The 18,474-nt window shown below is 31.4% G+C and overlaps 2 protein-coding genes across 2 annotated transcripts; one reads left to right on the top strand and one right to left on the bottom strand.

Annotated features, from left to right (window-relative positions):
- Nucleotides 1-723, top strand: LOC136979186 (uncharacterized). Its single transcript, XM_067275118.1, has one exon. The coding sequence runs from the start codon at nt 1-3 to the stop codon at nt 721-723; it is 723 nt and encodes a 240-aa protein (XP_067131219.1).
- A 3,939-nt stretch (nt 724-4,662) lies between these two features.
- On the bottom strand, nt 4,663-17,815 carry LOC136979185 (glutamate receptor ionotropic, kainate glr-3-like). The gene is made up of 7 exons (XM_067275116.1): nt 17,680-17,815; nt 17,500-17,597; nt 8,311-8,401; nt 5,297-5,455; nt 5,079-5,226; nt 4,776-5,005; nt 4,663-4,731 (listed from the first exon to the last, which is right to left on the bottom strand). The coding sequence occupies exons 1-7, from the start codon at nt 17,680-17,682 to the stop codon at nt 4,663-4,665; spliced, it is 798 nt and encodes a 265-aa protein (XP_067131217.1). The 5' UTR covers nt 17,683-17,815.
- Between the last annotated feature and the right edge of the window lie 659 nt (nt 17,816-18,474).

Raw genomic sequence — 18,474 nt, 5'->3', positions numbered from 1 at the left:
ATGAATTCGAATAACCATGGCCTGATGCTAAAACTGGAACAGCTCAGCACAACAGAAGTACATTTTTTGGATATCAGTGTTACATTTAAAGAAGGTTCCTTATCTACGAAAGTATATATCAAACCCACGCATGACCCACTATACATTCCAACCACATCAAACGATCCGCCACTAATAAAGTATTACATAACACCTAATAAAAAGAAACCGAAAGGAAATGCAAACGGGGAAATAACTAAATTCACGTACAGAGAAGGATTGTCCACGATAATGAAGGAAATAGCCAAATGTAAGAATGCAAAGCTGATTTATAAGCGCGCACCCACCATCTACAGTGCCCTCAGGAACGACAAAGATAGCACAAAAGCGGATGAATGCTCTGGGGTCTATAAAATCCCATACGAAAATGATCAATTGGACCTGAATAAAGAATACATAGGAGTCACTAACAGAGGCTTAAACAAAAGACTAAAAGAACATATGTATGACATCAGTAAAGGGCACTGCACTACCACCTTATCAAAAATGGCACAAACTGAGGGATCAGTAATTAATTGGAATGAAGCCAAAGTTATCCAACAAGTACGCTCACCATCGTTAGCATTAACCATGGAAAAATTTGAAATATACAAATCAGGGACAACAGGTAGATGTTTGAACTATAAAGACGCAACGAATTTGCCAACTGCGTGGAAATTCATGATTGACAAACACCCCATTTAATCAAGCATACAGCATATCCTCATCCCGTATAAAAATATAGATATATATTATGTTAGTTTACGTCCCTTAAATTATTATTTAGCGGATCAATATGTTTATTTAATCAATTTTATTAATGTTTTTATTATTGTTTATATTTTATATTTTACATGGAATGTTCCAACGGTTTTTTTAAAAATTTTGAAATATCGTGCGCATATATATTCGAACCTGCACGAGATAACATTCCAGAAGTAAGAAATTGCTTGAAGATGACCTGTGGAACAGGTGGAAAACGTTTGCATAATTAAATTAATAATTTCTCAGAAGTATAAGGTGTCTGAGTAGTAATAAGGTTATTGTAAACATACATATAATTTATTGTGTAAAACTAATTATTTTAATTTAATTGAAAAATACTTATGTAAAATTTTTTCCACAAATTTACCGATGTTTCATAGGTTTTTTTCATGGGTTTTCTCTGCTTGTGGCCCTCACGAATAAGCCAAATTAGGCTGTCGCAGTAATAGAAAAAAATTTGTTTAAACATAGTTTTGTGGGGGCCCCTATTTTGTGGGATTCCTGGGCACTGGCCCCAAATACTCTTATGTAAATCCGGCCCTGCACACAATCCGATTTTTCTTTTTATTCCCTCAATTTTTAATTATTAAAATTTAACAGCATCAGCCCCCCTAATAAGCCAACCTCACTGCAAAATTTTGGAAATTTTCGAGGAAAGACACAGCAGTTATCAAGCTTTAGATAGGGTAAAAAATAGTGCCCTCCCTACACACTAACATCCATACATAAAGAAAAACTTCGAATTTTTTTCACTCTCGAGTTTCGAGTTCAAAAATGAAAATCTTGGGGAGAAGGCCATTTTTTGGCCGATTGCCATACTTTCCCTCTGTTATATGTAAAAGCAGGAAAAATAAACTATTTTTGCTTATAACAGCATCCTCTTGCTTTGGTTTCGTTTATTTGTTTAAAGCAACGTAATACGTGGGCGATCAGCTGGAGGGATGCTTCCCGGAAAGACTGTTGCAAATTGGAATCTATTTAGGTGTTATTAACATGAAGAAAACTAAACGTGACTAAGCCGTTGGCGAGGCGCAAACACACAATCAGTTTACAATGGTTTTATGCGCATTTCCACTGGTGGGTAAGCTCTTACTTGAGTGGAAATACAAGGAGTATTTTACAAAAATGTTTGTTTTCGGTCATGTTATAAAAATGATTTTCTGTTTGGTACAAACTTGTGAACAATTAACTATGAAGTCTTAGTAGAAGCATGCTTTCAATTTTAAATTGCTTGCCAGTGTCCAAGGAAATAATTTGTGTTCATTCACTCGTGGCAAAGTGGCCATGTGGACATTTTTGAGTAAATTTAATTGTCTGACACCTAACTACAGTCCTATCAAGAAGCACCATTCTCGGCACATAGCCCATGGGATTCCCTAGGATTATTTGATTAATTTAATCCAATCCAATGTAATATAAGTATAAAATTAAAAGTTCATCAAGTTTTTAAAGTAATAAAAAATGATAAATTAATATTATTATTCTTTTTGATGTAGTTGCATTTCAGTCAGTATTTCTGCTGTCAATAGTGTGGCAAATACTTGTACCAAAAGAAGCTTGTGAAGTATGTTTTACTTTTTAATTAAAGAGAATAAATTTATTGAATTATAATAAAAATCTCTGTTTCGGGAGTGAACCTGAAGGTACGTTACCTGTCCAGCTCAGGATTGGATAATCGTTATCTCTGTAAAGAATAAACAACGATCGAAAAACAGGGTTGTTTCGTTCGGACCCTCAAAAGAAAGTGCAGCAAATATTGAAAGAGGTTCATGTTTTCATGTTTTCGATATTAAAAATGAAACGAAATATTATCATGAAACTAACTTCAGAAGAGACAAACACAGTAAGGTTTACAGTGTTTAATAAACTTAGTGTTCATTTCACATTCCATCTAAGCTATAACAGTTTTTGACCAGTTACCAAACTTGTGTGAAATTTGGCATTATCGTGATAAAACACTACACTTTGTTTGTTGATCAATTCTGGCCTTTTCTGTTTGATGATATTACTCAATTTGTTTACTCGATGGCAGTACACTTTCGAATCAATTGTTAAATTGTCTGGTAAAAGTTCAAAAAAAATTTCTTTAAAATCCCACCATAGAGAGCATCTGTTTTTAATAACATGTGGAACCCATATATCGTTTTAAGTAATAACAAACGGTTCAATTTAACAGATTTAATCTCGTAGTGATTTCACGTGTTGTTATACGGCAGATTGCTTCAATCAGTACCTTTATTTTGTTTTCATTGGCTTCAAATGGCCATCCAGAATGGGTGGCCATTTGAAGATTCGATATTAATATTGCCAGAACGCAATTTTGTATACCAGTTTTCGCACTGTCTTTCTTACAACACATCTTCATCAAACATGTACCACAATTTTTTTCTTGTTAGTGTAATATAAATCTTCATTCTGAAATTAGAAATAATGTTAACAGAATGAAAATGTTTAGAGTATCTGGTCAGGAGTCTCAATCTCTTTTACTGCTGATAAATTCTGAGTTAAATTTACATAATTAATTGAAATTTAAACTGGAGTAAAATTTTCTTTATATCGTGATTATCGACATATGATTAGGGTAATTTATTTTTAACACGGTGCAAATTAGCAAATGTTTTCTGTCTTCTATTATCGGTAAAAACTAATTAAATGATAATCATATGATAACAAATAACAAATTCTAAAGTGAGCTGTAAAATTAATTTTCGTTTATTTCATACTTCTATACATAATTTCAAAATTGTATTTTACAATGTACGAAAGAATGTTTGAATACAGTATTTCGAATATATGTAATTAACGAATGATTATTTTCACATGACAAAACTAGTTGTTATTTACGTACCCTAAATAACAACTAGTTAAGTATATAAATATTTCAAATACAGTGTTTTACTAACAATAGATATTTCTTAGTCCATGGTAATTTCGAGAAAACTGTCATGCAAATGGAAGTGATTTTATGAAATTTCGTGTTATTTTTCACATTAATCAAATTTACACAATACAACACATTATAAAGTTGGAAATTGTAAAGTTGATTATTATATATAATTATTGTTTTAAAGAATTACATTATTTAGAATCAATTAATATCAATATCGTAATAAATTTAAATTTTCTCTATGTAATGCGAAATACAATATTGAACTGTCTAGAATAAAATTGAAAATAGTCAATTACTTAATGCTCTGTTCTATCCAGTATAATTAATAGACAGAGTGAAGAAAATATAAAGTTTTATCTTCTCTGTGTTAAAATGATCAACAGAATTATTATAATAGTTATTTTTCATAATTGAATATTAATAAAGTGGATTGCAGGTAACAATTCTAACTACTTTTGTTAATATTATTTCAATAATTAAGCAGATTAAAGACACTACATATCCAATGCCCATAAGTAACAGAGGACTTTTAATATCTTCAATTAACAATGGTTGGAATTCAGATGCTTCTTGGAATTCTTCAATTTCTTGAAGATACAATTTCTCAAAAATTCCTGCTTCAAACATGCGAGATACTCTAGAATAAGATTGTTTTAAATATATAAAAATAAATATTAAATGTTGTATGCAGTATAAATGAATTTACAAATTTTTTACATGTTAGTTATATCCTTCTTAAATGGAAAATTCTTTCTGATTGGATAAGCGATCATATATGTATGAAAAGTATCTTTCGAAATCACATATTTATGCCTTTCTACTTTACTGATGTACTGATTTAACACAGGTTTAATCGTTATGTATGCAAATCGTTCATTCTGTGCCTTTTTAATGCCTTCTTCCATATCCATGTTGTTATTATTTGACAGAATGTTTTCACTTAAAATTTTAATATTTTCTGACTTCGATTCCTAAAATTAATAATTATATTAATATAAAACACAACCGTTATATTGATCAAATCCTGAAATTAAAAAAAAAACACTGAAGAGGACAGCCTTCCATACAAGAAGTTATAAATTTTTAAATTCAAAACACTTACCATAATGTCTTTCCAAGTAAGAAATCCCTTGCACGCTCCACATGAGTACTCGCCGTTGCGGACAAAAACAGGAAGTTCTTGAAAATCTCTCGGAAAAGGCTCAGTTAAAGGACATGTCATAAAAGACATTAACGTTCCGCTGTAACTGGATATCAAAACGACAATCGATAAAAACCAGATTCCTATCATGAATCTGGATGCAAATCTTTTCACTTTGTCTAGATTCAATCCTGAATTGAATTTAAAAGACTTTTTCTTTATAAAGCTCAGAATTTAAGTTACATTATAATTAAAGTATTTTACCTTCACCAAGAAATGTACAAACTAAATTCCAAAAAACTCTACGTAGAGTCAATCGTTTTCCTGTTTTTGCAGCGATAAAGTCTTTCTCTAGCACTTTATACAGCGTTAGTCCATATATCAATGCAATAGAAAATATAGCGATCCAAACCTGATTACATAAAATATAACTTAATGTTTGAGTTTTATAGTTTACGACTTGTTATTATTAGGCTACTTACATTTATAGTAAAAGGCTTCGTAACAGAATTCCAATCATAAACTTTATCCGGAGCTTTAATAAAAAAAACTACAGGATAGAAAGAAAAAGCTGACGTAAACTCCATTGCAGAGAAGCGTTCGTAATTGATGCCTACAGGTACAAAGGCCACATCTGCTTTCTGAATTAAAAAATTAATTATAAAAACCGAAGTTATAATAAATGAAGTTTACAATGTTAGATAACAAAATATCAATTTAAATTCTTGTGCAGTTATATATTTTGTATTGGCTTTAAGGGTATTGGAGGATTAAGATGTCCGAAGATTGATACTAATTTGTTTTCGATTTAATCGATCTAAAACACAGAAATTTAATTTTGTGAATATTTTATATCAAATATGTTTAATCCCTATGGAGGTTTTGCAGGGAAAATGTCCAGTTTACTAGATATTAATAATTACTTTTTCATATTATACTGTGAAAATAGTATATACAGATTATATAGAATGTTCTATTGGGTTCGGAAAATATTTTCGTTTTTTCCATAGAAAAATAAACGCAATATTCTTATAATAAATAAATATTTTATTGAATTATATATTGACCATTTTGTTCAAATACCTGTTTTCATTGTTTCTGGTAGTAGCATGATTTCACATTCATAAAAGTTTTGATCGTTGTTTACAAAAAACTGATTCAAGTGATTTTTGACATTGTCATTTCAAATAAATGTCTTACAGTTAAAAAAAAACTTGTATAGACCGGAACAAGTAATAATCTGAGTGTGCCCGATCTGGCGAAAATGGTTGGTGTGATAACACATTCCATCTAAGCTATAACAGTTTTTGACGAGTTACCAAACTTGTGTGAAATTTGGCATTATCGTGATAAAACACTACACTTTGTTTGTTGATCAATTCTGGCCTTTTCTGTTTGATGATATTACTCAATTTGTTTACTAGATGGCAGTACACTTTCGAATCAATTGTTAAATTGTCTGGTAAAAGTTCAAAAAAAATTTCTTTAAAATCCCACCATAGAGAGCATCTGTTTTTAATAACGTGTGGAACCCATATATCGAGATTTGAAACGAAACCAATTCGTTTTAAGTAATAACAAACGGTTCAATTTAACAGATTTAATCTCGTAGTGATTTCACGCGTTGTTATACGGCAGATTGCTTCAATCAGTACCTTTATTTTGTTTTCATTGGCTTCAAATGGCCATCCAGAATGGGTGGCCATTTGAAGATTCGATATTAATATTGCCAGAACGCAATTTTGTAAACCAGTTTTCGCACTGTCTTTCTTACAACACATCTTCATCAAACATGTACCACAATTTTTTTCTTGTTTGAACAGCATTTTAGTGTTTTAGTTATAAAAAGCAAAATATGCCGAAAATGATGATTTCGATTTTCCATCTTTCGTTGGACACCGAAAAAAAAAACAATTGTACTGAGTCAAACAAAATTTTTTATAAATAAGACTTAAAATGTCAGCTGTCAGATTATATAATGAAAATGTGGTTTAAAATCAAGTTGGCTGATAAAAATACATTTAATTCCTCTAGTAATAAAAAAACGAAATTACTTTCCGACCAACCCAGTATTACTGTCTCTAAGACCCTTTACCAGATACTTTAGTAACAAGCAGTGGAACGATTAAGTAAAAAATAAATGAGAATTATCTATAAATTTACAAGAGATACAGGAGGGAAAAAAGAGTACTTAGATGTTATGCAATATTTAAAGTGGCTGAAAATATCGTATAAACATTACTACAAACCAAGTGTTCAAATGTCACAGTAAGACTAAAACCCGGGTCACACCATGCGATTTCCAGCCGTGTAGGCGACCACAATTGCATCAAGCGCGAGTCGCGCGCATCTTCTCGTGGTCACACGTTGCAACTCGGAAACATGTGACCCTATAAAACAATAAAATTAGTAGTTTGTTTTTGACTAGTTTCGTGAATTTACTGACATTCTACGTTGCACTTTAGAGTATTTACCGAATTTTAGCCACTTTTCTTATTTAACTTTTGTTTCTAGTCGCGGTTGCAGTCTCGCCGGTTTTCAAAGGGGGTTTACCAGTGAACGGGAACAGCCGTCGGGGTTGCAGATGCCTGTGCGGCTGGAATTCGCATGGTGCGACAACGGCTTAAGAAAGCAACGGAACAAGTTTGAAAAATAGGAACAGCTAAAGTATTACGTAGTTTTGAAGGTGATGAGTAAACACAATATATATATACTTTTATGAAAAAGTGCGTGACACGTATATTCGATTTAGTTTTACCCATAAAGTGAACTATTGTACTTTTTGAAATTAATAATGTACACTACATATAATAATTTCATTTTTTCATTTTTGTTGACCTTCTACATTTGTTATTATTTGTTACATAGGTCATCAGCATAAAAAAAAATGTGTAAAATCTCTATTTTTGATCGGAACTGCTAAAAATATTCAGTTTGTACCTAACATATTTTTCTAAAATTTAATTAGAAATTGAAAAGCAAAGGAGATAGCTTTTTTTATTGTCGATTCTCCTGATGTTCTTTAATTAATTTAGAGATTGTGTTTTTTCTTTTTTAATGTCTTTTAAAGTAAATGTTTAGAGTATGAACGATGTATTTTTTCAATCTATTTAAACTATGCCTGTTATGACTTTAATAATGTAGTATCTGTGAAATTTTTCCTTCATTTGCACACTAAAACATTCTATTTGTTGTCCATTTCGTGTTTGGTTATAACTATAGATTGGTTATCAATTAATCAAAGATTACGCATCGACTGACAATCGTATACATTCGTTACTCTATGTAACTCAATTTTATTACAACTTAACAACTTTTCATGTTGTGGGGCGCAAGGTTTAATTGTTAAAGTGGAATGACAATATATTTATATTAATACGCCTAATTTTCGTGGCTTAGACAAATTATCTATTTATTATTTTTTAGATCTTTCATTGTAAAATTAGTTTTTTACACATTAACTTATTTTTAACACTTGAATTTTATGTTTACTCACCTGGTTTGCAACTTGCCCTGTAATTCCGTACCACTTACCACTTTCATCTTTATATCCAAAGACTCTTTCTATCGGATGCACTATAATGTAACTATTTAAAGGTCACAATTAAATATATGCAAAATAATTAACCTGAAAAATTTCTAATTTCTTGTCTTATATTTTATATTTAGTTAAAATATTTCTTTAAAACTAAGATAAAATGTTTTGTTTTAACATCATGTAAAAGATAAGAGAATAGAGCTATTAGTTAATCAAAGCAATACTTTTAGAACGGGAATATAGCCTACATATATGCATTAAAAATAATATTAAAAAATATGCCGAAATAAATTAACATTTGAATGATATAATTGTGAAAACTTCAGCATTTGTAGGTGAATTACGACCTTCAGAAATATTTTGAAATGTACAATAATTATACAAATTGACTAAAATATTCAGGAATATCAAATTATTCCTCGTAGTGACATTGTATATTTTAACAGCTGTAAGCAGCTTTTACTTTTGTATCATTTGTCGTTTTCGCGTTCTGAGATGCATGATAATTCTCTCTTTTATTGCACTTCTCTTTTTCTGTAGATTCCACTGTAAGAAATATTTACAAATATCAGCCAACATAGTGTCGTTTGCGAACGTCAAGTAGTTTCATTATTATACGTTTTTATACGTTTTTTGTATTTATATATGTTTTTATGCATTGATTATTATATGAAATATATATGAAATCAACAAAAAATTATTCAGGTAACACAACTTTCACTGGAGTTTTCTATTACCTTTCAATTTTTTTAAATATAAGTGCAGGATACTCTATATTAACCTACATTTAATGCACTACACGTAAACAATTTCTGATGCTTGTTTTACTTCACACATTTTTAAACGTCTTGACTTAATAAACTAAAAAACTTTTCATGGTATGATTTAAAAAACTACGTAAAACTCTTGTATTAATATTATATTAACTATGTTACGTTTATCCTCACTTCCTCAGCGGTTTATCTACAACTAAATTAAACACCGGAACACTTGCTGAGCTTACTGCAATTTAATATTCATACGCTTTCAGCCTATTCTTATAGGCCATTTCCTTTGTGGAACTATAATTTCCTGAAGAATGACCTATAAGAATAGGACTGAATGCGTATGAATATTAAATTGCAGTAAGCTCAGCAAGAGTTCTGGTGTTTAATTTAGTTTGTTACTTTATCTCTAGGAAAAAAATAGAAATCATTCTCCTTTGTCTACAATGATGATTCAGTTTGGTTTTACTTTTATTATACTTTCAACGGTAATCCCCCTTTCTTACTCTTTTTTTTTATACACTAGCATTTAATGAAATAATTGTAGTTTATCCTGACTGTAAACTTACTTTATAAGATCCCATACATAAATTATTTTAACGACATTTTTATGCTTGTATTGTTGTTTTGTCATGTTCAATTTTCTTTCAAATTGTAAATTAATTTTAGTAGGGCTTTCATTTTTAATACATATAAATAGATCTGCATAAGTGTATAATTAATATTTTTTATATATTGAATACACAAAAAGTTTAAAAATTTGAATATATTGTTACTAATGTAACAAGTGTTCATAAGGTTACTTATTAGAAACATGTTAAAAGTATAATAACATTAGAATATTATATTATATTTATTTCTTTGCTAAGAACTGAGAAGTAATATAATGAGTTATGGCTTATTTCTCAGACCTATATAAAATCATTGATAAATAAGGACAAACACAAGGCCAAACAACACAGAAGTATAAGTTGATAATAAGACAAGAATAACACTAAAGAATACAAGCATAAAACGCTGCACGCTATTTCATTAGAGAAATTTACAAAAAGGAAACAATCATATACAAGCAAGTTACAGCGAAAAAAAAAAAAAAATGTCGAAGTATATACATCACAGGTGAGTGGAGTACACTCAGAAAATCAAAAAAACTGTAAACTGTTCACTCAATAACACAATTATTTTGCAAATGCCTTACGTTTCATGACAGGGAAGCTGTGTTGCTGTAAGAAGCCGACTTCCAGGGGCAATCAGTTAATTGCGCGTCAGTGATGGTCTAGGGCAGTGGTTCTTAACCTTTTTATACTCGCCGCCCACCAAATATTTCATAATTTTTTTGTGACCCCCATTTTTTAATAATAATTTATATTTGATAATATTTCATTATCTATTTAAATAACATTCAAACTTCACAATTAAACATGAAAACTCATTAATTTTTAACAGAAAATAAAATAAGAAACATGTCGATAAATCGATCCAATGTCGATGCTAAAATTAAACTAAAACTAAAACGCCCACTTGTGGTAAGGATTTTGCATAACTTTTGCAAAAATATTTAAATTTTCAAAGCCTACTATTTTTCCTAATTATTTTTAAAATTCCAAGCATTAATAGTTTCTTAAAATTGCTTTGGAATAAAAGAAGTAAATACTGCGGTGTAAGTAGCATATTTACATTTATTTCTTCTGTACTAACAAAGTTGTATGTAGGAAGAAATACAAAATAAATAAATAAAAACTAAATAGGAAAACTTTATCTTTCTTATTTCACTTTCCAATACGATATTCGGATTATACATCAATTTTCTTTTTATTATATTCTGAAGGAAATTTTGCATAATTTGGCGGCCCCCGGCAAACTTCTGATGGACCCCAAGGGGCCGCGGCCCCCTGTTAAGAATCACTGGTCTAGGGTCCATTCGTATTCATTTGTTCGATAAGCCAGTAAAAACTGTAGACTTCTCTAAATGTATTTTTAATATCACAATTACATTCTGAATCGCTAGCCACGATATAAGGGCTAAAATTAAAAATAAATTATATAAAACTTACTCGGTGAAATAAAATGTGCGATGGATATACATACCTGGTACAATGTATTGTTCGATTGTATTAATATACTTTTAAAGAAAATTATAATTAAAATATAGCTTTGTAAAGAAACGTACATAAAAATAACATAAAATAGTCTTTACTTTTTAAATCTTAAAACAATCCACTTAGTCAAATATCTTGATACGAGTAGCTAATGGATGGAACTAGTGCCGGTCCAGGTAGGTGTGTAGTGAGTGTGTGCGTGCCAAATCCCGAGGGTGCCGATACCGGTCAATGTCAAATGCCTCTTTTGTTGCATCACTAGTATATCTCAAAGGACGCCACAGGGCTGTTGTAAATTTTAAACGTTTCTCACCGTAGCTGTAAAAATCTAACTATGTTAAACTTAATAGTCATTCGTTTTCTAACTAATTCGTTTTAATACCAGATGTACACGGAAATCAGTTTCCCACTGTACTGAGCGAGTGATTGGTTCTGTTAAGCTTTTGTTGAAGTAAAATTCTGGCTCTTTCAACAGGGTTTTATTTATGTCCCCATTCCCTAATCTCTTAATTATTTAGTCACTTCTTAAGTAGAAATAAGTCGAAACCAGTTACTTTGTACCTGAATATCTGTAGTCTTGGGAAAACAGTGGAAAGACAAATTTTTATGACAACGGATATATAAATCGTAAATTTAAGGAAAATAAATTCTAGAGCTTTTTTTTTTGTACCATTGTATGTACTGTACGTCTCATTCATTAAATTTGGTTGTAAATGATGCTGCCAAAGTAACAGTTAATTTTTAACACTGTACTAGAATTGTACACGTTTTTTCTGCATCCCCTTACAGATGGGACATACTAAATTGTAATATCACCAGTTTAACATTGAAATCCGTAAGTAATATAAGATGGGAGAGCGGAATAAACGCAGAATAAATATATCAAATATTTTAATGGAGTTTTTTTAAACTCCTGTCAACTATACAGAACTATCATAAAAACGTGCCAGTAAATTCCTATCGGTTGGGTTAAGTTATAAATCTAGTCTACGGTGGGCAACCCTTTTTATAACATGGGCCAAAATAAATTTTACGTTTTTTTCCGCGCCGTAGTAGTTAATTGACGCCTTCTTGTGACTCGTAATTTTTTTAGTCTGCAAATATGAAATAAATAAATAAAAAGTTAATTACTACATTTATTTCTCTTATCGTTTTCGAAAATTACAAAGAATTGGAAAAATAACTATTAATTAGTTTTTGTCGACAGGGTCGGAATAATCTCGGGTAATATAATCTCGCCATCGGTCGGAAAAATCGACAAAAAGAAAATTTAAAATACCGACGCCAGGGTGCAGCTTTAAAATTTGCATTTTCCAGCGCTTGTTCCAGCAGATAAAAAAGCGGAAACACCCACTGGCTGGATGGTTGAAGAGTAAGACGTCTGTGTGTCACCGACTCCTAGTTTTAACTGGATGTTTGTGTTTTTTAAAGGACTTTTTTACCTTTGGCGACATGAAGCCTAAAAAGGAAGGCCTGTCGCCATATGTGTATGTTTTTAGTCTGGAGCGCAAAATAAATGGTGGTCCCTCTTGGGCAGACTTGTCTTCAATTTGATTAATAATAATCTCGCCATCGGTCGGAAAAATCGACAAAAAGAAATTTTAAAATACCGACGCCAGGGTGCAGCTTTAAAATTTGCATTTTCCAGCGCTTGTTCCAGCAGATAAAAAAGCGGAAACACCCACTGGCTGGATGGTTGAAGAGTAAGACGTCTGTGTGTCACCGACTCCTAGTTTTAACTGGATGTTTGTGTTTTTTAAAGGACTTTTTTACCTTTGGCGACATGAAGCCTAAAAAGGAAGGCCTGTCGCCATATGTGTATGTTTTTAGTCTGGAGCGCAAAATAAATGGTGGTCCCTCTTGGGCAGACTTGTCTTCAATTTGATTAATAATAATCTCGCCATCGGTCGGAAAAATCGACAAAAAGAAAATTTAAAATACCGACGCCAGGGTGCAGCTTTAAAATTTGCATTTTCCAGCGCTTGTTCCAGCAGATAAAAAAGCGGAAACACCCACTGGCTGGATGGTTGAAGAGTAAGACGTCTGTGTGTCACCGACTCCTAGTTTTAACTGGATGTTTGTGTTTTTTAAAGGACTTTTTTACCTTTGGCGACATGAAGCCTAAAAAGGAAGGCCTGTCGCCATATGTGTATGTTTTTAGTCTGGAGCGCAAAATAAATGGTGGTCCCTCTTGGGCAGACTTGTCTTCAATTTGATTAATATTAATTAGTTATTTTTCCAATTTAATAATCTATTAAAGATCTCGCGGGCCGGATAGAAACTTTTCGCCAGCCGTAGCTGGCCCCGGATTGCCCGCCGTTGATCTAGTCTTCTCGTTATTCACATAATCGGGCGAGGGTGGCCGAATATCTAGCAGGCGGCTAACAGCCCACAACCGCTCCGGGATATAAAGTCGCGTACTCTTTACGCGTGTGTCGCTTCTACCAGCTAAACCGTGACGTTTGTGCTATGTAAAGCGCATGCGCCAATGCCTATAATCTGGCTGCTTGGAAGTTGATAGGCAGGCGGATAACAGCCCACAACCGCTCCGGGATATAAAGCTGTACTCTTTACGAGTGTGTCGCTTCTACCAGCTAAACCGGGTGAGGTTGGTGCACTGTAAACCGCATGTGTTAATGCCTATATAATCTGGCTGATTGGAGACTGACCCGGTTTCGACATTCCTTCCGCCACCGAATTATTCGAATATACAATAGCAATCTTATCGTTTTTTTCACATGTAGTATAGAAATTTGTAAAAGATACATAATGCAGTTATAATAAAATATTAATTTTAATTTCATTAGAGAAATTTACAAAAAGGAAACAATCATATACAAGCAAGTTACAGCGAAAAAAAAAAAAAAATGTCGAAGTATATACATCACAGGTGAGTGGAGTACACTCAGAAAATCAAAAAAACTGTAAACTGTTCACTCAATAACACAATTATTTTGCAAATGCCTTACGTTTCAGCAGGCTTTTCATATTTTGTTGCTGACAAGTGGATTGTGAAGATAATGGTTTTAAACAATATATTACACGTATTTAATTTTCTAATAGAATGAGGATTACTAATATTATACTCATGAATTAGTTTAATCCAATATACAAAAATGGTGAAGCAATATGATAATTAAGCCTCGGATTTTTCGGATCGATAAAAGTGGAGTTTCAGATCCGAAATCAGATCAAAAAGATCGTGTTTTGGATGTATTTTTGGAACAAAAAATAATAATAAAAATAAAACAAAATTATCAAATTTTCTTCAGTTATCTGTCTACTAATTAGTGAAGTCTACAATATTATAAACTGTTTAAATATGACCATGCGCATACAAGAAATCTATTATTTTCTTTTGTAAGACTGCGTCGACAGTCAGTGAAAATGTTTTTATACGATGAAAAATTTCTCTTTGCCTCGAACGTAGTCACAAGATAGTATTTCAGCAAAGGTACAGTACATTGGCAAGCCTAGCAAAGTTAATAGCTGTCTGGTTAGAGATCCCTGAGGATCTCTAACTAGACAGCTATTAACTTTGCGAAGCGCAGAAAAACCACTGATCTCGAAAATCGCCGCCAGCTTCGCCAGAAGTTTCCTTTCAAATATACCAGGAAGCGTTTTTTTATAGAATCTTTTACTGTTTGATATATTTTTAAAGATTCTTTAAGTGACAACCTCTTGCTTTTAATACTTTGCGGATTTTTTCAAGCCCTTCCTGATAAACACGTGGAAGATTATTCTCCCGCAGTGTTGATTCACCAGGAGGATTCTGTTTCGTGTATTTTTCTAAGTGCTTCTTGGGCATAGGATGCTTTAACTTATGCAATTATATATTGCATCCTATACAGGTCTTTCCCGTATCTATGGAAAATATTTCTTTGATCTTGAGATTCCATTTTTCTGAGTAGCATCTCAGATGTTCGATCCTGTCGACATGCTGCTTGCACATGTCTTGTAGAACGCACATGATCCTCAAAATGTGATTTCTTCATGCAAACAAATCCATTTTGATATCCATTTGACCTTGAGAACACTTTGAGCCATCCACTGTGAAGTCTCTATCGGCTAACTTCGCTTCGCTCATTCACTTCAGCAGATGTTGAGACACAGAGCTTTTATGTTTTTCCATTAAATTTCCTAGTCTGTAGTTGAATATAAAACTTCGAGGCTGCGCACACTTCTGCACTTCACACTATCACAAATAATTTATTAAAAAGTAACCAGAAAGTTACCGAATAAATTTAATTTAACTCAAAAGATAGTCAAGACGTTAATAATTTTTATTTTCATCAATAAAAAAAACCTGCATCTGGCATAAAATAATTCAACCTTACAGCATTGTTCACAAAATGATGTTCGAAGGTGCGTCTGTTTCCGTTCTGAATTCCGAAATGGTTTTTTGATACCTACAATAGTATCAAGGATAGCATACATGACAGTATTTCTCTGAAAATTATGTAGGTATTTTAAAAAGTTGCAAGAAAATCCAATAAATCGAGCATTTTTGTTGATTTCGGTTCAAAAAATGTAAAAAGTTTATTTTTTAGTCAGTGAGAAGCAAAATGTGTTATTTTCGAAACCCTCCTCGGATTCTTAGATAAATTCAGAAAATCCGAGGACTGATGATAGTGAATGCTCAAAAAATCTTTATTCGTTCTTAAAAAGTGCTTACATTACGTCTTAGTCATATTCAGCATAAACTTGAAAAGAAAATATTTGAATGTTGCGCAGCAGAAGGATAAACAAGAAAAACAAATATGCAGAATGCAGAAGAAGAGAAAAAATCAAACAAGGAAGTTTGATGGAAAAATCCAGAATTGGTCAATAAAAATGTTATGAGAGGATTACTACAACTATTATTTTTATCAATAATAGTTGTACTTTCTAAAGAGTAGTTTGGGCTATTGTTTTCTTCAGTTTTAGATTATATCCTCAAATACAACAATTCCTCATATCACAATACTCGACATATTTAAAGAGTAAATAACGATAACAACTATAATTACAGTATTATTTTCCTGTAGTAAAATGATTCTTCATTGCTATTAAATTTGTCATACAACATCATCTAAATATAAATATTTATGTTTTCCTTATCCAGATTTTATGTATAGCCTACATATCAAGAGATAGTAGCGGAAGCGTGCCACATTTGACCCTCCAAGTCTTTTTGCAAATCTCCATGTTTTCTAGACAGCCTAAATCCAAAAAGTAAAAAAAGGAAAAAAAATTCCGTAGATATATATGTTTGTGTTTGAATGTTTATGTGTTTTTTTGTCTGTTTGCGTCTATTTCGCCTAATATAACAGGATGGGGTTAAGAGTGAGCAAAGAAATTTAGCACAGTAGCTTGTACAAGGAGTATTGATGCTACTAAATTTTGTTAGTGTTGAGTAGGGTTGGTTGGGGTTACTCAAGATTTACTTGTTAGTATTTAGTGATTTGTTATGAAACTTATCTCTACCTTCAGAATTAAGGGTTTTAGTATTTATAACAATTAAAAACATAAAACTTTTTATAACAAAGTATCATAACAGACGGCGCCACACGCAATTTTAATTATTTAATAAGATTAATTAGTAAAAGTTATTTTTAAATTAAATTTTATAACAGCCATGAAAGTTATGCAATTCGTTTCTAGATTTTTTAAAGATTAGTCTTATTTGCTACTTTCGTATCTTTTACTTCGTAAATCGCTTAGAAGCGTTCAATTAGATATAATGAATATAGTGTTCCTCAAGTTCACCATTATTATTTTATCGGATGTGAGATATGCATAGAGTGGAACTGAAATTTTTCCTGTAGAGTAGGTTGGAGGGAACATTTTTATTTATTTGAATATTTGTGAAAAATTGATCAACTGATTTAATTGGCTACACAAATAGAAGTATGAAATTTTATTGCATTTATTAATTTTCTCTTAGTTTTTTTCGTTAATGTTGACATTTAAATGCTCTAAATAATTTCTTTCGATCGAAAACCTTATGCGCGTAAGTGTTAAAGTATTTTGTCATTGCTTAGTTGTTGTTTTTCGTGTTTAAAACGAAATCAGAACGGTCTATAACATTTAAAATAGAAATACGCATTATTATAATTAACAATTTATATAAATTATATAACTATTTTTCACTTTTTGATTTAATTTAAAACTACATTAAAATAATATTTTCAATAATTAAAAGTAACAGTAAAAAGTATAAAAAGCCGAGTCTATGCACTGTTAAAGTTCTATGATTAAATGCAAAATACTTACTTTGAGATTGAAATGAGGAAGCCACTTACCTAAATTTTAGTTTTTCGTGGATAACTTTAAACAGTGGAAATAACTTTCCACCTGTTATTTGTCTTTTAGTTTCATCATATTCCATAGATACTGCGTCCTGAAAAACAATAGTAAACAATTATTTATAAGCCATTTTATTATTATTATGATTTTTGAATACAGTAACTAAATTTCTTTACCATATATCCAGCAACGTTCCAAACATATGAATCGTTGGAGACTCCTATTTAAAATACTTATTATTACGAAACAATATTATTGTTAAATGCTGTTGAATTTTATTATCTTTTTAGTTCTTATTCTCTAATTATTTTAATATTTAATGTTACACGTTAGATTTCAGGCTATTGTTTATAAAATATTGTTTCATTTGTTCGTATATTAAAATAAAAAACAAGATAATCAAGAAGCACATCAAAAATTATAGTTGTAAGAAAATATTTCCGTTGTTAATTTCTTTGTGAGTGTGAGGTGATTGTTTATGGCAAAGATTCTCAATCTTTTCTTCGTCACTTTTAATAATTTAAAAGTTTAACGGCACACACTGTTACCTCGATAAGTACCGCAGGACAATCGGAGACGTCATAACAGTGATTTTTAAACGCAGTTGGTTATTTAGGTAACATTTTCTAAACGCCATTGTAACTACTGGCAACTATCAGTAATACCGGTAGGAAGGTAGAACCGATTGTCTGACGTCGCTTATTTATGGGTATTCGTAGTGGTGGCACACTTAAAAAATCTCAGCGGTTTATAGGAAGGAGGAAGATTAAGTACATCTTGAAGTTCATCAAACCACGATTGCAAACATTTAGCAGTGTCAAATAATGAGTTAGTTGTTGTAACACTGCTTCTTTAGTTGGAAAAAATTTGCACAATAAGAGTCGTGGGATGGATTATATCGTTGAACATGGATCTTTCTTTTTATATTTTATGGGCATAATTCAATGTTAAAAATCTGCAAATATTAATAT

This window comes from Centruroides vittatus, unplaced genomic scaffold (assembly GCF_030686945.1).
Source record: "Centruroides vittatus isolate TY-2023 unplaced genomic scaffold, ASM3068694v2 contig_595, whole genome shotgun sequence".
Classification (NCBI taxonomy): Eukaryota; Metazoa; Arthropoda; class Arachnida; order Scorpiones; family Buthidae; genus Centruroides; species Centruroides vittatus.
Note: the sequence above shows the minus strand (reverse complement) of the source record. Positions and strands in the feature narration are given on the sequence as shown.